The sequence below is a fragment of the Oryctolagus cuniculus genome, chromosome 19 (assembly GCF_051225735.1).
Source record: "Oryctolagus cuniculus isolate XC-2025 breed Fujian yellow rabbit chromosome 19, ASM5122573v1, whole genome shotgun sequence".
In the NCBI taxonomy this organism is placed as follows: domain Eukaryota; kingdom Metazoa; phylum Chordata; class Mammalia; order Lagomorpha; family Leporidae; genus Oryctolagus; species Oryctolagus cuniculus.
The window spans coordinates 32,854,789-32,876,637 of NC_142885.1; the positions used below are offsets into that span (position 1 = coordinate 32,854,789).

Below are 21,849 nucleotides of genomic sequence, written 5' to 3' on the forward strand. Positions count from 1 at the left end.
AGGTGGTTTTTCCCCTGCCCTTGAAGAGCAATGAGGCCCTAGGCAGGGAGAATTAAAGGATGCACTCAGAAAGTAACACACATGTATGTAACTCCATCATTCTATACCCACTCTGTAAGCCAAGCACTAGAAGGAGAATGAGTAAAAAGCCTCAGAATGCGATTCATTTCTGAGGTGGACACCATTTGTACTTTACCTGTGTGTTTGCAGTAAAGCTAGGGTACAGAGGAGCCTGAGGATAAGTCCACACATATACTCTCCTTCTGAGATCTCGTCATGTCTCACTGGCTACTGCTGTCTTGCTAGCCAGGCACCAGGATTCATTTCCAATCTATGGTGCCTCTGGAGGACACACAATGTGCAGGGCTGGTGTAGTGGGAAGACTTGCTTCCAAACAGCTGCTTGGCAATCTAGCTATGAGGGCACGAGGGACAGTGCTGTTACCTGCACAGAAACAGAAGAGAAACAGGGCAGGATCAGCACAATGTGTGTAATTCCTAAGAACTGAGACTGGGGATGGGTGGGATGTCAGAGATCCCGCTCCAATGCAGGATTCTCGTTAGATGAAGACTCATAACCTAGACCCTATAACTGTCACACTTTATATTTCCTCACATGAGTAACCACAGAGCAGCAGAGTTATCAAGTACACAAAGGAAAAATGCAGTGACCTATTCCTTCTCCTACTGTAACTGTTCATGGGACAGACCATGTACAGTCCAGAAAGGACTGCCAAACATTGGGGTCAAGTGTGTGATGGGATACAATACTGAACACAGGGAGAGCATCCTGTGGATAGGGTGTCAAAAAATAGAGGTACATTTTCAACCCAGAACAGACAATTACTGTTAACTGACTTGCAGATGTAGCAAAATTCACCAAGCAAACAAGATGTTGTGGAGTAAGCAACTGACAAGGGGAAATGAAAACACACAGAAGAAAGGAGGAAGGTAACTTTGTAACTTAGGGGAGTCCAGGAGGACCCACAGAAATGAGCCAATAAGAAACCAGGGGAGGGACCTGTGTGCTGAGATATAAATCCTTGCTTTAACTGCTGGGGTATGCCTGTTCATTAGACACCTAATCTTGCATGACTGATCATAATGTCTTGCTTTCACTGCACATCCTGAGTGCAAGATCACCTCTTGAATGGACCAGTGAGGATTATTTCCCACAAGGGTTACTTACTTGTCTACAACTACTTGTCTTCTCCAGAAGCCAACCAGCCAAACTTTCCCTTTCCTCCTTGGGGTTTCAGAGGGGGAAACATGACATGAAGACCCCAGTTCCCCCACTGAAGAACTCTTTGCTGAGGCTGCAGAAGGTCCTATTTCAGAAAACTCAAGATCTGCATCCTATCCAATGTGAGTCATGAACTTCAAAATGTCATCACTCCAATACAAAGAATCACTGAATGCTGCCCTCAGGAGGGAGGGGGAGCTCTTCATTGAAAACCCTGATGCTTTCTTCCATCCTTCGAGTAGTAGAGTTTTCCTCTGACCCTACCATCTCGGTTTCTATGTAAAAATAATGCCAGTATAAGGGAGATAGTTAGGCTGGACCATAAATAGCAGGTCCTAGTGGTGTGGAACAGCAGTTTTATTGCAGAATACTTGTTGGTCATGGTACTTGATCACAGACACTCTTGTGTGAAATGAAGGCATTCCAAGCTGTGGCTTAACTGACTGCACAACAGCCACCCAGACAGCTTACATTTTAACCAAGAGTAGAGAAGGTTTCATGTTCATCAGCAACAATACTTAGCATTTCCATGTTTCAGTCTACACAGAGCACAAGCCTTCCCCAATGCAAAGTAATCAAGCAATGGACTTACTGTGTGGCGTTGGCTGTAGACACGTTGAGCTGCTCAGAGCAGGCACAGAGACTGAACTATGACTTTTGTTTAAGTTGGGTTTTGTCAATGAGGAAGTGGAAGATGAAAATGACAATGGAATGGACATATCGCATGAGAGGAATTGTAATGACAAATCACAAAATCTGCTGAGAAACTAACAGAAGTAAAAAGGATGACTGAAAAATAATGCTAAGTCACTGAATGAGAATTCTTTAGGGCATCAAAGAAAATGAATGGAACAGACTGGAGATATGAATGGGCCACTCACTCCAAATTAAATTTTCAGGGAGGGCGATTTATGTTCAAGTCTTTTGTAATAAAGACAGGGGAGAGAGGCATTACCAAATCTTGGTAATTTCACTTCCTAAGTATCTCTTTAATCCACCCATTGGCGTCTCTCAATACAAACCTGCTATATTGGAACATGTACAGAAATATCTGGTAGTTAACTACATCATTTTAATATACAGTTGCAATAATTTTACTTCACAATTACTTGTACAGGACGGTTTTTCTACAATGTAGGAAACAATAAAATGTAAATATGTCCTGAAGAAGCAAGAGATCCCAAAAGGAGAAGAAATTCAAAAAAACTTTGAGAACCTACTAAATGAAATAATTATTGGCAATTACACAGGTCTTTCATGAGACGTGGACATCCTGATAGAAGAAGCTCAAAGAATCCCAAGCTGACTCATTCAAAAGAAGATCTTACCCAAGGCATCTTGTAGTCAAACTGTCAAAAGTAAGGGATAAGAAGAGAATGCTAAAAACAGTAAGAGAACAGCAACAGTTACACATAAGGGAAAATCAATTAGATTAACTTCAGACCTCCCTGCAGACATCCCACAGGTAGGAACAGAGTGAGACGATATATTCAAGGTTATAAGGGAAAAAAACTACCAACCAAGATTATATCAGCCAAATTTTGTCCTTTAAAAGTGAAGGACAAAAATTGGTATTTTTCAGGTAAGCAAAAACTGAGAATCAGACCAGTCTTACAGGGAATTCTGCAGGAGGCCATACATTAGAAGTAAGCATCACGAAAGCACATGACACTGCCAACTTCAGGAAGTATAATCAGTATTCAGTATTATACAGAAGGAATAATCAGTATTCAATCCACCAAATGACAGGGTTAGCTCTCATCAGTCAGTAATAATTTTGAATGTAAACAGATTAAATTCTCTAGCCAACGACTTAGGTAGGCTGTCCCAAAAGGAGAAACACCATATATGCTCACTGAGCTGTGGTTACTAATAGGGCACCTAATAGGCAATCCAGATAAAAGATTTTAAGATGGCAGAATAGAGAGGGAGCTCATTGCTCTAGTCTAGAAGATAGTTTTAAGAGGGGAAAAAAGTGGAGATTGCAATCTCAAGAAAGGGAAAAAACTTCAGAGGACACTCCATGCAAAGTAGAGGACACTGGATCTGTGTGGAGGGTGTGGACACACAGAACTCAGTAACCAAGTGGCCAAGAGCATCAACACCAGCTTTGGAGAGTGAGCTGAGATCACTGAAGTAGCCCAAGCCACTGGCGATAAAGCTGAGGGGACAGCCTGGAATGAGTTTGGCTTGGAGCCCTGTGGGAGACAGTGTACCTGCCACCTAGAAGAATAAAGGGGGGGCATATGTTTCTATCTCCCTGAGCCACCCTGCATCAGTATCCTGTAACTAGCTGAAGTATGGCGGGAACCATTTTGGACATACTTATCAGCTGTTCCAGCTTCTGTCCATGTACCCAGCAACCAGCTGAGATGAGACGCCTGAGTCTGGCTGGGAGAACTGACAGGGGTCTGGGCAGTTTTGACTGCGGGAGTCTTGTGTGCTGGGATTGTGAAAACACTGTGGCTGCATGGAAGGGTGCAGGGTGTGGCCGGGTCCCTGAGCAGTCATTCTGGGCTGCTCCACATGCTCAGGTTGCCCTGATTCTCTGGTGAGAGTCATTGCTGCAGGATCCAGGCTCACACTGTGAACTGCACTGATGCTTTGTGTGTTCTTGTGGCAGTGTGGACGAATACAACACTCACTGCGGCTAGAGCTCTGCAACGGGTCTCCTTGGAGCAGAGAAGGTGAGCATGAGAGTATGACAACAGAACTGATAAAACTCTCTCCTGTTACAAAAAAATAAGAGAGATTGGCCGGTGCCACGGCTCACTTGGTTAATCCTCCACCTGCAGCACCGGCACCGCAGGTTCTAGTCCCAGTTGGGGTGCCAGATTCTGTCCCAGTTGCTCCTCTTCCAGTCCAGCTCTCTGCTGTGGCCTGGGAAGGCAGTGGAGGATGGCCCAGGTCCTTGGGGCCTGCACCTTCATGGGACACCAGGAAGAAGCTCCTGGCTCCTCACTTTGGATCGGTGCAGCGCACCAGCCGTAGTGGCCATTTGGAGGGTGAACCAACAGAAAGGAAGACCTTCCTCTCTGTCTCTCTCTTATTGTCTAACTCTGCCTGTCCAAAAAAAAAAGAGATACCAACACCACCATGTTGATTGCAATACGGTTCACAGCAGCCACAAGGAATAAACATGGATTAAACCAAGATTTCCATCATCAGATGAATTACTAAGGAAAACATGGTATAGATTGACGATCAAATGTTATTCAGGACTTACAAATAATGAAATTTTATCAAGTGCATCAAAATGGAGTTACTGGAGGACTTCATCTTAGAGAAATCAGCCAGAAAAAGAAAAATACCACATGTATTACCTTACATGTGAAAGTTAACTTTTTGAAAAATTCAAAACACAAAAACAAAAAAAAATGCCAATGTGTATCACTATTGCTGCAAATATACTCCTAGAAAACACTGTTTGATAACCTGGACAAACCAGTGGTTAAGAACGGAACACTGGGGCCGGAACTGTGGCATAGTGGGTTAAGCATCCATTGTGGTGCCGGCATCCCATATGGGCACCAGTTTAAGTCCAGCTGCTCCACTTCCAATCCTCTTCCTTGCTGATGGCCTGAGAAAGCAATGGAAGATGGCCCAAAGGCTTGGGCCCCTGCAACATAGTGGGAAAGATGGAAGAAACTCTTGGTTCCTGGCTTTGCACTGGGCCACCTCCAGACATTGTGGCCATCTGTGGAATGAACCCATATTTATGGAAGTCCTCTAACTCTATGCCTCCCTCTCTCTGTAACAATACCTCTCAAGAAAACTAATTTTTTTTTAATTTAATGTCCTAAAATAAAAGATCATCATACTTCTCTGGTGGAACTTTATTCTTTCTACCTTTTACCTATGAATATTATGGTTACCCTGAATATTACATGGATTATAATCATATCATGAAAAATAGATGAAAAGAGGAAAGGAAGGAGGGGAAAGGGGGAGAGCAGAAATCCTGGGTTTATTCTTAGAACTGTACCTACACAATGCATGAAATATGTTCTCTTTTCATTCATTTTAAAAATAATTGAAGGGGCAGGGGCTGTGTGGCAGTGTGTTAAAACCCAGGCTTGAAAGGTGGGCATCCCACATGGGCACAGGATCTAGACTCCACTGCTCCTCTTCTGATCTAGCTCTCTGCTATGGACTGGGAAAGCAGTAGAAAATGGCCCAAGTCCTTGGGCCCCTGCACCCATGTGGGAGACCTGGAAGAGGCTCCTCGTTCATAACTTGCGACTGGCTCATTTCTAGCCATGTGGCAATTTGGGAAATGAACCAGCAGAGTGAAGACTTCTCCCTCTATCTCTACACCTCTTTCAGTAATTTTGTCTTTTAAGTAAGTAAAAGTAAATTTTAAAATTTAAATTTTAAAAAGAAAAAAGAATGTTACGTTAGTATAGTTTTAATGATCTGTGATTACTTTAAATTTAGGGTGTATAAATAAAATGGTCATTTTTCCATTCAACTGATTATACTTGTTACTTATATTCCCTATAAACGAGGGTTTCTAATCTTTCCTTGTTTTTAGAAGATCTATTTTGTTTTTCACAAAGACATTGTTACATACAGAGAGTGAGAAAGAAGGAGAGATCTTCCATCTGCTGGTTCACATTTCCAGGTCCCCCACATGGGTGCAAAGTCACAAGCACTTGGGCTGCTCTCTCCTGCTTTGGTGCATTAGCATGGAGTTGGATCAGAAATGGAGTATAAACTGGTGCTGTGGCATCACGAGTAAGGATGCCTCCTGCAGTGCCGGCATCCATATGGGTGCTGGTTTCAAGTCCCAGCTGGTCGACTTCTGATCCAGCTCTCTGCTATGGCCTGGGAAAGCAGTGGAAGATGGCCCAAGTCCTTGGGCCCCTACACCTGCACTAGAAGACCCTGAGGAAGCTCCTGGCTCCTGGCTTCGGATCAGTGCACCTCTGGCCATTTGGACCTTCCAGGGAGTTAACCAGTGGATTGAAACCTCTCACTCACTCTCTCTGCCTCTCTACAACACTGTCTTTCAAATAAATGAATACGTCTTGAAAAAAAAAAAGAAGTGGATTAAATGGGACTTGAATAAGCACCCATAGGGGGATGCCAAACATTGCCCCCACCCCCATTTTTTAGTATCTGAACTTCTTACTTGGTAAAGAATTTAGCTTTTTTTACTAAAATGCAAATATAGAAACTGTCCAAAATGGATGAAAGTAAGGAAGGGAGGAACAAATGGAGAAAGAAAGGAAGAGGTACACTGGGAGAGACAGCGTTGGAAGGAGAGCAGAAAGAAGGGAATGTTGATTCATAATTGTTCTATAGAACATATTGAAGAATTTTGTTAACCTAAAAAACAAATACATCTACTAGGATGTATTAATCTTTGATGGAGATTTACATAAAATAGGAAAGCACTCAAATTGCAGTAAAATTAAAAATGTAAAATGTGCATGTTCACAAAATTCTGTACAAGGAAAACATGACTTATAAAAATGTAAGTTTGAAAATCTTTCTGTAGAAATAAACTATAAAGTGAGAGTATAAAACTATATAATTCTGCATAAGTGTTACTCAAAAATAACACTGCATTGAAAAGAAAAACCTAAGGAAGAATTTGCATTCCTAATAAATGTGACAGTGTGAAATAAGACAAGGTATAATGGCTCATAAAAGCAAATGGAAACATCAGAGATGGTATAAAAAAACACATGAGGAATAGGAAGTACTACAAAGTATACATTCCAACATAAGGGGAAGATATTTCAAGAACTCCTACCTGGTAAAGTCCTGCAGGACTCCAGTCATCCCCAGCCCCCAAACAACAATTCTGCTCCATGAAAGCAGAAGCTTTCACACAGAGCTGCCTAGAAGGATATGGAAAACATATACCACGACAAAGCTGTGTGCAGTTTATCAAAATGTCTTGAAAGACAACAAACTCACAACTGCTTCTTTCCACAAACTTTTCAAAGTACCTCACATTGGCCCCTGCATTACATTAAATAACTAGAATAAATGCTGGCACATAACAGAAACATCTTTGAAAGACAAGAAATACACCTTTACCAAGAGAGAGTCCTCTGCCCAAATTCACACTTCTATAAGCTGCCCTCAAGCCTCAAATTTCAGTCCAGGCTTGATCAGGTTCTTGTCTTCCTAAGCACAACACCAATCCAGTTTTCTCCCAGATAATCCTCTCCCATCCCTGGTATTCCAGAGACCTTTGTCAAAGTTTCCTGATTGACCATGCACCCATACCACAGTCCCTAAGAAAGACCACACCACACCCATCACCATTTTCTTACCCTCACATTTCCTAAGGTTCTTCCATGCCCCAGGTTCTTCCATGAAATCTAACCCTCCACTCACACCACACTAAATACCTCCATCCCGTCATTCTTAGGCCCAAAATCTAAACCCCAAACTTTTATTAACACGTCTCTCCAAACCAGACTTCTTGGGTTTTGTACTCTGACTCGACAGCACACACTTTTCCTCCAGGTCTCCTTCCCATTTCCTGGATACCCAAGTCTTTCCCTATTACCATGTTCTTTGGCCCCTAATTCTCTACAGAGCCCTGGGGAACTCATTCCCCAACATCCTATCCACCCCTGTCTCCATGCTCTCCAAATCTACTGAAGCCCACCAGGCCCCTACATTTCTCCCCATGCCTGTGGGGCTGCCCCACATGACCCTCCTTGCCACGGGGTAAGGGCACATCACTGTCAGCCTGGGCCGCCCAACCCCAGGGAACGGGCTTTCCCTTCCCTTCCCCTTGTGCATCCAGACATGGCACTACTGGGGCAGCCACATCTACTCACCAGTTGCTCCTCTCCAGGATGAAGGCCCAGCTGGCATTGAGCAGGAAGCTGTGCAGTCTCTCCGGGAATGGGAGATTACTTGGCAGCTGAGCTTCAGCGTCCACTCTGGGTTAGTTTCACATCCAGATCTTCTGGGAGGGAGGAGGGGAGGCAGACATCGCTTCTCGGCTTCTTCATGGCTGAGCCGCTGCCCACCCCCACTGACTCTGAACCTGTGGATTTCGGGGGTGAACGCTGCTGGAAGTCACGGGATCCCGTCTCCTTTGAGGCAGCCCCTGGGCATCTCTGTCCTGTTAGCTTAAATACGCAAGTGCCAGCCAACTAACACCTCCCCCTTCCTCCCAGGAAACACAGTGTCAGTGGAGGAGGCCAAGCTACCTTGATGAATCAGGGGAAGCAGCCTTAGCTCTAAATGGCACTGTGGCCCTGTGCTTATCACAATCAGAAATGCTCCATGGACATCATCGATTCCCATCTAGCCCACCAGAATCTCAGGGCAGTATGGAGCTCTCTAGACCTCTGGGCTGACACCCAGACAGTCCCGTTGGTGTAGCGCTCTGACAAACTACCCGTGGTCAGGGTACTGAATGGAGGATACCTGCCCAGCATCCTTGGCCTAGTCGGTGGCCAGGGCTGCTGCCCGGAGTCAGACAAGCAGGCCTGGTGCTGTGTTACAGCACGTTAAAGCCATGGCATGCAGTGCTGTCTTTCCATGTCGGTGCCAGTGTGTGTTCTGGCTGCCCAACTTCCAATCCAGCTCCCTCCTAATGTGCCTGGGGAAGTGGTGGAGGATGTCCCAATTCCTTGGGCCCCTGCAGCCACATAGGAGACCCAGAAGAAGGTCCTGGATCCTGACTTCATATTGGCTCAGTTTGGCCATCACGGTCATTCCAGGAGTGTACTGGCAAATGGAAGACCTCTCTCACTCTCATACTCTCTCAATCTCGTTCACTTGCACTTGTTCTGTTTCTCTCTAATTCTTTTATTATTTTATTGATTTTTTTTGACAGGCAGAGTTAGACAGTGAGAGGGAGAGACAGAGACAAAGGTTTTCCTTCTGTTGGTTCACCTCCCAAATGGCCACTATGGCAGTGCTACGCCAATCCAAAGCCAGGAGCCAGCTGCCACCTCCTGTTCTCCCATGCGGGTGCAGGTGCCCAAGCACTTGGGCCATCCTTCAATGCCCTCCTGGGCCACAGCAGAGAGCTGGACTGGAAGAGGAGCAGCTGGGAATAGAACCTGGTGCCCATATGGGATGCCGGCATTACAGGCGGAGGATTAGCCAAGTGAAACATGTTGCCGGCCTTCTCTCTAATTCTTAGAAACAAATGAAATAAATGTTTTTATTTAAAAAAACCCACATTATTATCTCATTAGATAGAGAAATAACCTGAAAGATCCAATCCCATTCGTGATAAAAAAAAAAAAAACTTCCACAAAGTAGGTATAAAAGGAATAGGCATCAAAATCTTAAAGGCTATGTATCACAACTCAACAGCCAATGTCATCCTGGATGGGCAAAAAGTGAAAGCATTTTTGTCAAACATTTAACAACACAAGGATATCCATTTTTAAAATTCTTACTGAATGCAGTACAGTAAATTTTCACAAGAGAAAGAAAGGAGAAGAAAGAAATAAACAGCACCTAGATTATGAAAGAGAAAGTAAAATTCTAAAAGCTTACAGGTGGCATGATATGGTACCAGAAAAAAACTAAAACAATCCACCAAAAACACTGCTAGAACTGGTGAAACAATTAAGTGAAGTTTCAGGTTATGAATAAACATAGTGTGTAAGCAGCAGTGTTTATACATTAATGATGAACTCACTGACAGAGCAATCAACAAGTATCCCAAGGACAATAACAACATAAATAAAAAGTTTAGGAAAAAATTTAACCAAAGAAGTCAAAGAGCTCTAAATAAAAATCACCATACACTGATGAACGAAATCACCAAGGACACAAAAGTGGAAAGATTTCTCTTTTGGTGGATTTGAAGAATCAGTATAATTAAAATCTCTACGTAACGCTACCTAAAGATTCAATTAAATTTTCATCAAAACACCAATGACGTTTTTTACAGAATTATATACCACAAACCTATAATTCAAACAAAATCACAGAAGACACAGAATAGATAAGGTGTTTCTGAGCAAAAAGTGAAACAAAGTTAGCCTGGATACCTCACAACACCTGATTCAAAGCATTCTACAAATGACACTAAACAAAATATCATAGCACTTGCATAAAAAGTGACACACAGACCAATGGAAGAGAACAAGGCGAGCTCCAATATTAATCAAAATATGTTCAATACCATATTTTTACAAAAGGTCTCAGACCATCCATTGAAGTTCTTCAACAAGTGGTGTTGCCAAAAATGGATGTATTTGTGTAGAAGATTGAAATTAGATTCATAACTCCAATAAAATATAAAAATCAACTCAAAATGGATTGGAGACCTAAATCTATGACCCAGGACTGTGAAGCTTTTTGAAGGAAATACAAAGAAAGCTCCAAGACACTGGAATAGGGGATGACTCTTAGACAAGACCCTCAAAGCCGAGGCAGCAAAATCAAAACCTAACAAATGGGATCAAATGAAATGAAAAGCTTTGCACAGCAAAGGAAATCATCACAGAGTGAAGATTCATTCACAAGAATGACCAAAGGATACTTGTCAGCAACCTATATGAAAAGGGTTAATATCAGGAATACATCTGCAACTTAAAAAAAAACACCAATAAAAAACCCAACCAATCCAGTTATGAAGTAGCCAAAGGAGCTCAACAGACAGTTCCCCATAGATATACAGATGGCCAAGAAATATAGGAAAAATGCGCAACATCACAAGCTATCAGGGAAATGCAAATCCAACCCACAATGAGATATTAGCTCACACGTACATACTGGCTAAAACCCAAAGGACGGAGAGTCACAATGAGGAGGAAGATGTGGGAAAAGGGAAAAACTTACCCACTGGTGGTAAAAATGTAAATTAGTGCAGACGCTGTGGAAAACGGTATGGAGATTTCTTAAAAAACCAGACAGACTTGCCATACGATATGGAGCAATCCCTCTACTGGCTATAACCCAAAACACATGAACATACTGTATCAGAGAGATACGTACACCACAATATTTATTGCAGTATGCTTCACAGCAGCGAAAACAAGAAATTGACAAAGTCTTCTAACATCATTGTTGAATGGGTAAGAATAATACTACACACACACACACACACACACACACACACAGTGAAACAACCTTACAAATCCCTCTTTCCACAAACTTTTTCAAGGACCCACATGACGCTCTCTGCATTACCTTAAGTAACTACAACAAATGTGGGCACATCACAGACACTCCTTTGAAACCCAAGAAAAACACGTTTACCAATAGAAAGTCCTCTGCTATAATTCTGACTTCTACAAACTGAATACAAGCCACAAACTTCATTCCCAGGCTATGTCAGGTTCTCCATGTACCTAAGCCCCCTATCAACACTTATCTGATTTCAACTAAGATCTTCTCCATCTCTTGGTAGTTGGGAGACTTTGGTCAAATTTCCTGATTAACTCAGCACCCATTCCCCAGTACCTTCTGAAAGGTCCCTCTGACCACCTCCTGATATCCTTTCCCTCACTTTAACTAAGGTTGCTCCCCAGGCCCTGTCCCGCATCTAACACTCTGAAGCTCCACTAGTTCTTACAAGTAGTTCTACCAGCTCCTCCCTATTACAACTCTCCTCAAAGTCACCTGCCTTCCTCCATGCAATCCTTCTATTTTCCCTTTCTATCACTGGATGGTGACATACAGAAATAACCTGTTTCCAGCTCCCAAAACCTTGCATGAACCAGGTTCTTCCATGGCATCTAACCCTCCACTCCCACTGCATGAAGTACTTGCAATCCCATCGTCCTTAGCCTGAAAATCTGAAACATAACAACTATTACCACGTCTCTCCAAAGCAGACTTCTTATCTTTTGTACTCTGAGTCAACACATGCAGTTTTACTCCCAGGTCTCCCTCCCACTGCCTGGAGACACAGTCTTCCCTTCTTAACATGCTCTTTGGCCCCTAATTCTCTGCAGCGCCCAAGGGAACACATTCACCAACATCTTATTCACCTCTGTCTCTGTGGCCAACACTCTATTCTAGGAATGCTAGGCCCCCACATTTCTGTCTCCACATGTCTATAGGGCTTCCCCACTTGACCCTCCTTCCCAAAGCTTGGAAGTCCACCTTGCTCTCAGCCTCGCCAGCCCAACTCCAGGGAACAGAGGTCCCTTCCCTTCCCTTCTCTCCCCCTTGGCCCAAAGGCTGCCATCTACAGGACGCAGCCACGTCTACTAACCAGTTGCTCCTGTCCAGGGTGAAAGCCCAGCCGGGTTTTACAAGGAAGCTGAGCAGGCTCCAGAAATGGAAGATGACCCAGCAGCTGAACTTCAGCGTCAACTCGGTGTCCAGTTTCATATCCATGAAAATGTCTACAATAAAAATTAATAAACATTAAAGAAATGGAAGAAGACACACAAAAATGGAAAAATCTGCCATGTTCATTCATTGGTAAAATCGACAAAATGAAAATTTCCATTCTTCCATAAGCAATTTAGAGACACAATGGAATCCCAACCAAAGGACAAATAACATTTTGCCCAGATGGAAAGAAAACAATGCTAAAATTCATATGAAAACACAGAACATCTGAATACTGAAAGCAACCTTATACAACATTGACAAAACTCAAAGCGTTGCAATAACAGATTGTAAGACACAGAACAGAGTAGTTACAATCAAAACAGCTTGGTACAGGCAAAAAAAAAAATGACATATAGAACAATGGAACAGAAAAGAAACACCTGAAATAACGCACACATCTACAACTACTCTGTCTTTAAAAAGAGCTAAAGATCAGGCCGGCGCCGTGGCTCACTAGGCTAATCCTCCGCCTAGCGGCGCCGGCACACCAGGTTCTAGTCCCGGTCGGGGCACCAGATTCTGTCCCGGTTGCCCCTCTTCCAGGCCAGCTCTCTGCTGTGGCCAGGGAGTGCAGTGGAGGATGGCCCAGGTGCTTGGGCCCTGCACCCCATGGGAGACCAGGAAAAGCACCTGGCTCCTGGCTCCTGCCATCGGATCAGCGCGGTGCGCCGGCCGCAGCGCGCCGGCCGCGGCGGCCATTGGAGAGTGAACCAACGGCAAAGGAAGACCTTTCTCTCTTTGTCTCTCTCTCTGTCCACTCTGCCTGTCAAAAAAAAAAAAAAAGAGCTAAAGATCAATCCCAGGTGCAAAGGACAGTTTCTTCAAAAAATGGTCCCGAGAAAACTGGACCTCCACATGCAGAATGCTGAAAGAAGCCCGATACCTTACACCTTATACAAAAAGCAACTAAAAACACTTCAAGGAACAAAATCTAAAACTGAGTATCATCAAATTACAAGAAAACACTAGTCCACTATGGGTACAGGTTCACATCCCTGTGCTCCGTGGGGGGAGGGGAGGCTGACACCAGCGTCTCGGCTTCCTCACAGTTGAGCTCCCACCCACCCCCACTGCCTCCAAACCTGTGCATTTGGGGGGAGAACACCACTGGGAAGCCCCGGATCCCACATCCTTTGAGGCAGGCCCTGGGCATTTCACTGTCCATAATCTCAAAAGCAGCAAATCCCTCCCGCACTCTCCAAGCCTCCCGTGCCGCTGCCGCCAATAACACCGCCAGCCTACCACGACACCACTCCCGCAGACATCTCCTACTTCTTCCCGAGGCCTACTGCTCAAGCGCCATCCAACTAACACCCGCCCCTTCCTCCCAGGATACACAGCGTCAGTGGAAGAGGCCGCACTGCCTTGATTAACCAGGGGCAGCGACCTGAGCCCCAGCCTGACATGCCCACCCTGTGCTCACCATGACCAAATGTGCTCCAAGGGCATCGTTGCTCCCAATGCAGCCCATCAGAAGCTCAGGGCAGTGTGGAGCTCTCTAGACCTCCAGGCTGACACCCAGACACTCCTGCATGGTGCAGCGCTCTGCCAAACTGCCCATGGTCAGGGTACTGAACGGCAGATACACGCCCAGCATCCTTGCCCTTCTCTGTCCCGGGGCTGTTGCCAGGAGTCAGACAACCAAGTGCACGATGTGTTGCGCTCTGGACAGAGAGGTAGGGTGGGGACAATCACTGTGTACCTAAATCGCATTTATGAAATGCATGGAATTTGGATCTCTTAAATACAAAACATATCTTATGAGAACACCTGCACTGCCTTCTCTTGGTCATTTCCTCGCCCCTCCCCTTATGTCACAATTGTAGGTGACTCAGTCGCTCATCACTTTCTCCATGGGAACAGACTGCCTTGCTGGAAGTCCTAACTCAGAACATTTCATCCCACACTTGCAGAATGCACATTCTTCTCATCAGTCCCTGGAACTTTCTCTAGGACACAACATATGATAGGCCATAAAACTAGCTTAGTAAACTCAGTAACTGAAATCATTTCACGCATCTTCTATGACCAAAATTCAAGGAAACGGGAAATCAACAACTCAAGAAACTCCAGAACATATGCAAACACATGGAGACCGAACGACATGCTCCTGAATGAATGGTGGGTCGTAGGAGAAATCAAAATGGAAATCAAGAAATTTCTGGAAATGATTGAAGATAACAGCACAACACAGCAAAACGTATGGGACACAGCAAATACAATGTTAAGAGGACACTTTATAACAACTTGTGCCTACCACAAGATATTGGAAAGGCATCAAATAAATGAGCTTTTCAATGCATCACAAAACCTGGAAAACCAACATATCAAACTCCAAATTAGTAGGATGACAGAAATCATGGAAATTTGAGAAGAAATAAACAAAGTTGAAGCAAAAACATTACAAAAGATCACTGAAATGAAATGCTGATTAAAAAAATTTAGAAACTTGCTGAAAATCTCCAAAACAAACAAACAAACAAACAAAAAAACAGGAATAAGACCCCAATGAGTAAAATCATAAACAAAAAACAAACTTTAATAACAGAAACCCAATAAATAAAAAAAACCATCGGAATTACTACAATGTACTGTTTGCCAATGAATTGGTCACTCAATAAGTCTGCTTTTCATTTAAATAAATATTAAAAAACATATGATTATTTCAAATAGATGAAAACAGCTGGAAAAATGCAACATCGTTTCAGAAAGAAAACCTTAGGGAAACTGACTGTAGAAGAACATTCCTCAACACAATCAAGGCAATTTATGTCAAACCGACTGATAGCATCTTATGAATGGGGACAAGTTGGAAGTATTCCCAACTACGATCTGGAATCAGACAAGGATGCACCCTCATTATTGCTATTCAAGATAGTTCTGGAAGTTTTAGACAGAGCCATTAGGCAAGAAAAAGAAATCAAATGGATACAAATTGGGACGGAGGAAGTCAAAGTATCCCTCCTTCAGAATGACATGATTTTTTAAATGGGGGAACCAAGAAACTCCACTACGAGATTATTAGAACTCAGAGTTTGGAAAAGTGGCAGGATATAAAATCAACACACAAAAATCAATAGAATTTGTATACACACAATGTCATGGATGAGAGACAACTTCAAAGATCCATTCCATTCACAATAGCTACTAAAATTTAAATACCTTTGAGTAAAGGTAACCAAGGAGGTTGAAGATTTAAAAAGCAACTCCAATACTTTTCCAGCTATTTCAAAATATTGAGCTGGATAGAATAGGATTCAACTCTAACAAGCACTTTTTGTGAGGCCAGAATTACTCTGACCACAAAAGATAGCTAAACATTGAATGTAAACAAAACTGCTGGCCTAGATCCTAAATGAAAAAGATGCAAACATTCTCAACAAAATTCTAGCCAAACAAAACCAAAATCACACGCAAAAGCTCATGTATAACCTTCAATTGGAATTCATCCCAAAAATGCCATGATGTTCCACATTTTCAAATTAATACACATGATAAATTATATCAAAATAATTGAAGAACAAAACCACATTGTCAGCCAGCGCCGTGGCTCACTAGGCTAATCCTTCGCCTTGCGGCACCGGCACACCGGGTTCTAGTCCCGGTAGGGGCGCCAGATTCTGTCTCCGTTGCCCCTCTTCCAGGCCAGCTCTCTGCTATGGCCCAGGAGTGCAGTGGAGGATGGCCCAAGTACTTGGGCCCTGCCACCCCCTGGGAGACCAGGAGAAGCACTTGGCTCCTGCCATCGGATCAGTGGGTGCGCCGGCCACAGCACGCCGGCCGTGGCGGTCATTCGAGGGTGAACCAACGGCAAAAGGAAGACCTTTCTCTCTCTCTCTCACTGTCCACTCTGCCTGTAAAAAAAAAAAAACAAAAAAAAAAAAAACAAAAAAAAAAACAAAAAACAAAAAAAAACACATTGTCAGGGCCAGCACTGTATTGCAGTGGTTTAAGGCCACAACACACAATGCCTCCATTCATATGTGTGCCATTTCGCGTCCAGGCTGCTCCTCTTCCAATCTACCTCCCTTCTAATGTGCCTGGGAAAGTGGCAGAGGATGTCCCAATTAGTTGGGCCCTTTCAGCAACATGGGAGACTTGGAAGAAGCTTCTGGATCCTGACTTCATACTAGCTCAGTTTGGCCATCGAGGTCATTTAGGGAATAAACTAGCAAATAGAAGACCCCTCTCCCTCTTTTCCTCCCTCCCTTTCTTTTGCTCTTGCTCTACCTCTATCAATCTATATAATTCTTGCAAACAAATGAAATAAATCTTTTGAAAAACCACATTATCATATAATTAGATACAGAGATATCAATAGAGTAAAAAAGGATTAAAAAACTTCACAAAATAGATACAGAAGGAATACATATCGAAATCATAACGGCTATGTATGACATGCCAACAGCCAATGTCATGCTGGATGGGGAAAATGTGAAAGCATTTTTGTCAAACATGTAACAACACAAGGATGTCCCTTTTTACCACTCTTTCTGAATGTAGTACTGTAAATTTTCACAAAAACAATGAGGAAGAAGAAACAAATAATCAGTAAATAGGTTTGAAAATTGAACATCAAATTCTAAGGGCTTGCTGGTGACATGATATTGTAACAGAAATACTAATACAATGAACCCAAAACACTGCTAGGACTGGTGAAACAATTAAGTGAAGCTACAGGTTACAAATAAACATACTGTAGAAACAGCAGTGTTTAATACATTAAAGATGTTTTAAAGCTCTATAATCAAAATTACCATATCTTGATAAAAGAAATCACCAAGAACAGAAATAATGAAATGATATTTCTTTTGATGGATTCGAAGAATGAGTATCATTAAAATGTCTACCTTGGCCAGCGCCACAGCTCAATAGGCTAATCCGCTTGCGGAGCCGGCACACCAGGTTCTAGTCCCGGTCGGAGCGCCAGATTCTGTGGCAGTAGCTCCTCTTCCTGTCCAGCTCTCTGCTGTGGCCCGGGAGTGCAGTGGAGGATGGCCCAAGTGCTTGGGCCCTGCACTCGCATGGAGACCAGAAGAAGCACCTGGCTCCTGGCTTCGGATCAGCATGGTGCACCGGTCACAGCGTGCCGGCCGCAGTGGCCATTGGGGGTTGAACCAACAGTAAAAGGAAGACCTTTCTCTCTCTCTCTCTCACTGTCCACTCTGCCTGTCAAAAAAAAAAATGTCGACCTTACCTAATGCAATATAAAAATCCATTTAAATTGTTACCAAAATATCAATGACATTCTTTGTGGAAAAACAAAAAAAAATGCCTAAAATTCATACAAATCACAGAAGATCCAGAACAGCTCGGGGGTTCCTTACCAAAAAACAAAACAAAACAAAAGTACCTGGATGCCTCACAACACCTGATTCAAATCAACACTAATTAAAACATCACAGCCGTGGCATAAAATGTGACACATTGACCAATGGAAAAAAAACAATGCAAGTCCCAAAATCAATACCAATATGTAGAGACATCTGATTTTTGATAAAAGGTCTCAGATATTCACTGCTGTAAGGAAAATCTCTTCAAAAACTGGTGTTGGCAAAACTGCATTTATGTACGAGACTGAAATTAGATCCCTTACTCACAGAAAAGAAGAAAATCAACTCAAAATGGATCAAGGACTTAAATGTAAGACCACGGACTATGAAGCTTTTGGAAACAAATGTAGAGTTACTAGAAGACACTTAAGTACAGATTGACTCTTAGAAAAGACCTTCAGGGCAAAGCAACAAAATCAAAACTAATCAAATGGGATTATATGAAAATCAACAGCTTATGGACAGCAAAGGAAATCATCAATAAAGAGTCCTCCAACAGAATGAGCAAAAATATCTGTGAGCTACCTACCTATCTGAAAAAGGATTAATGTCCAGAATACATCTGCAACTTAAAAAAAATAAAATGAAACAATGAATCCAGATATGAAATGGCCAAAGGAGCTGAACAGAGTTCTCCATAGAAATACAAATGGCCGCTGGTGCTGCGGCTCACTAGGCTAATCCTCCACCTGTGGCACCAGACACCGGGTTCTAGTCCTGGTCAGGGTGCCGGATTCTGTCCCGGTTGCCCCTCTTCCAGTCCAGCTCTCTGCTTTGGCCCGGGAGTGCAGTGGAGGATGGCCCAAGTGCTTGGGCCCTGCACCCGCATGGGAGACCAGGAGAAGCACTTGGCTCCTGGCATCGGATCAGCTCGGTGTGCCAACCACAGTGCACCGGCCACAGCAGCCATTGAAGGTGAACCAACGGCAAAGGAAGACCTTTCTCTCTGTCTCTCTCTCTCACTGTCCACTCTGTTAAAAAAATTTAAAAAAAGAAATACAAATGGCCAACAATTCTATGAAAAAAATGCTCAATATCACAAGCCATCATGGAAATGCCATCCAAACCACAATGATATGAGCTAACCCTTTCAAAATGGTTAAGCTCCAAAGGACAGAGTCACAATGATAAGGTGGAAGTGGGAAAAGGGGAACACCTACACACTGCTGTTAAATATGTAAATTAGTGCAGCTGCTATGGAAAACTGTAGGAAGACAACGCCCTGGGGGCAGGAGGAACCTGAGAGAATGGCCTTTGGGGCCGGTGCGCCTGAGGCACCTGAAGCACCTGTGGAAGGGGCAGGTGGAGAGGGGAGGGAAGAAAGGTGGGGGACAGGGGAGGGTAGCATGGTGTGTGCAGGCTGGGCTGCAGACTCCCACTGGAAGGCAGGGCCTGGGGGAGGTCCTGGTCTCAATCTAGGTCCATGAGGACCCCAGGTCTTCATTTATAAACCTGCCAGCCATGCCTAACTCCACCACTCAGCCTGCACCTCTATCTCTACAGCTCCCTTCTGGGTCCTGCTCAGAAGAGGGGCACCCTCACCCATCTCCCACAGAGCTGCAAGTGACAGGGTGGGTGGCAGATGCCACCATGGGGGCCAGAACTCCCTTCCCACATCCCCCAACAGGCAATCCCTGGAGACCACTAGGAGGTGGCTGGTCAGGTGCCCACCAGTGGGAGCTGCCACCCTGAAAACTAGAGCTAGACACAAAGCAGGCCTGGCTCGACACCTCCTCCTGTCAGTGGCCACCTGACCAGAGAGGCCCACACTGTTGCCCTCTCCTGTCCACTGAGCTGAACACAGGTTGGGAAGGTGAGGTGAGGGATCAGTGCTGGCTGTGGTGGGTGGAGTGGCATCATCATAGGCACTTGTTCTAGTCCTGGCTGCCCCGTGAACACACCTGGGAAGGCAGGGGTCAGAGGATGCAAAAGCCCCACCCCTAAACCACTCTTCAGGGAGTGTGGCCATGGCTGAGCCATGGTGGCCACAAAAGCAACAGACAGCAGCCACGTGGAAGCCAACGGTAAGAGCAGCTTCAGACCCCATGTTAAGGACCCAGAATCACCTGAGAGGCCCTAGAGATGCCAGGGACCAAGGACACAGCATTACTGGTGCTGACGAGGTGCGAGGGGGAGGTCCAGACGTGGACAGACCTGGGGCAGCCAGGAATCCCAAGTACCTGCACCACTCCACAGCCTCTCTCCCGGCTCACAAGCACCCAAGACAGGAGCTGGGAACAGCTGGGACTCAAGCTGGCACCCAAAGGCCATGCCAGTGTTGGCTGTAGGCCCAGCTCTGCCACCTCGCTGTCCCTGATTCCACCAAACATCAAGTGCCTGAGCTCCTAGAGCTCTGAAGGCGTCCCCAGTGCTGAAAATGGTGGGGTTTTAGGGTTTTAAGATTTTTTTTATTTAAGATGCAGATTTGCAGAGAGAGAGAGAGAGATCTTCCACCTGCTGGTTCATTCCCCAAATGGCTACAGCAACAAGAGCTGGGACAGGATGAAGCCATTAACTATGTGCACACCACACACTTGCACAGTACACATACACATGTGAACCTACATGCACACAGAACACACACATACACACAAACATCACCGTCACGGTCCACACAGGTGATCTTACTCCAGGAAGGGGGTGGCCTGCCTGCTGTGGTCCACAGGGAAAACAGAAGCAGTAACCACACCCAGGAGCCACCAGGGTGGGCATAACTCTGATGCTGGGGCTCTGAGCAGAGTCCAGGGGCAACAATGTGCTCTGCCCCTCCCCGCCTTCAGAACGTGGAGTCCTGGGGCCCTAAGGGGCAGCTGCGAGGACTGGGTTTCACATTGGTTTTTGTAGGAATGTGTGGAACCCCTTGGCACTGAGAACGTTCCTGGTCCCAGGTGGGTCTGGGCCAGGAGGAAGACTCCCTGACCAGGCCAGCTCTGACTCTTGCTCAGGACCTGCATGGCTGCTTCTCCTCCAGTGTAAGACACAAACACATCCAGAGAGAGGGAACAAGAGGCCCAGGGCCAGCACACTGAGGACAGGCCTCTGCCTGGGACCATGGCCCGACCTTCAGGGTCTCCGACACTCACCAGGATGAAAGCAGCCATGGGGTGTGGGTGGAGACTTAGGGTCCTGGGTTCTCCAGTGCCGGTACCAGCGTGGCCCTGCGTCCTCTCCAAGGTGAGCATCAGAAGGAGATTGGCGGGGGGAGGCAGCCCCTTAACCTGGGCCCTTTTGGACATCTGCAGTCACCTGTGTCCACGACAGGTGCTGGTGTCCTTTGCGCTTTGCTGGGTCCCTTCTCAGGGTGCATTTCTGAGTGGAGACCATGGACCCCCGAGCCCACTGCCCCCTCCTCAGCACCCCTCCACTAGGGCCAGCGACCCGCCTGCTGCTCAGGCTCACTGAGGGGGTCTGTCCCACACACCCCCCAGCCCATGCCAGTTGAAGCATGTGCAGGAAGGGCCTGTGGGCTGAAGTATGCATCCGGGCACAGCCCATTCAGAGTTCACTTCTGGACTGAGTGTGTGTGCGCTGCATATGTGTGACTGCAGAGCTCAGAGCCAGGCTACAACTGGCTGCATGTAAAACAAACTCAGGAGCTCCAGAGGGGACAGTGTTCCAGAAGCCGCATTCAAAACTCCATAGGGAATAGGAGGGACCTGGGCTCCTCTTCCTTTAAGCGTACTTCAGGGCACCCACGCTCAGCAGCTGCCCCCAGTGTCCACCAGCTCCTGAGGCCATCGCCTGTCCTCTGGCAGCTCCCAGCCTCTAGCGCCCAGCAGGTTCCTAAGGGTGGGGCCCACATGCTTGCAGGGTACATACCTATCAGCGAAGGAGCCCGTGATCTGAGGCCACAAATGCCAAACCAACCGTGAAACACTGTGGGCGAGGACAGGTTAGGGAGGCCCATGGCTACCTTAGCTGGCTCCTGGACACCAGTGACCACCTCTCTCCCTGCAGGGTTCTCACCCCCAACTCCACACCCCTG

General features: G+C 45.2%; 1 protein-coding gene across 5 annotated transcripts in view; it reads right to left on the reverse strand.

Annotated features, from left to right (window-relative positions):
- Nucleotides 1–166: 166 nt before the first annotated feature.
- The window catches only part of LOC127489780 (uncharacterized), a 133,177-nt gene continuing 111,494 nt past the window's right edge, over nucleotides 167–21,849 (reverse strand). For 3 of the 5 annotated variants that reach the window (XM_089321534.1, XM_089321533.1, XM_089321535.1), the window contains 2 exons: nucleotides 12,407–12,539; nucleotides 167–444 (listed from right to left, as the gene is read on the reverse strand). In XM_089321534.1, the coding sequence (XP_089177660.1) occupies nucleotides 415–444; nucleotides 12,407–12,539 (163 nt within the window). In that variant the 3' untranslated portion in view covers nucleotides 167–414. Of the gene's footprint in view, nucleotides 445–8,048; nucleotides 8,261–12,406; nucleotides 12,540–21,849 lie in introns of all 5 variants that reach the window. The other 2 variants (XR_016226135.1, XR_016226136.1) reach the window with 1 other exon arrangement.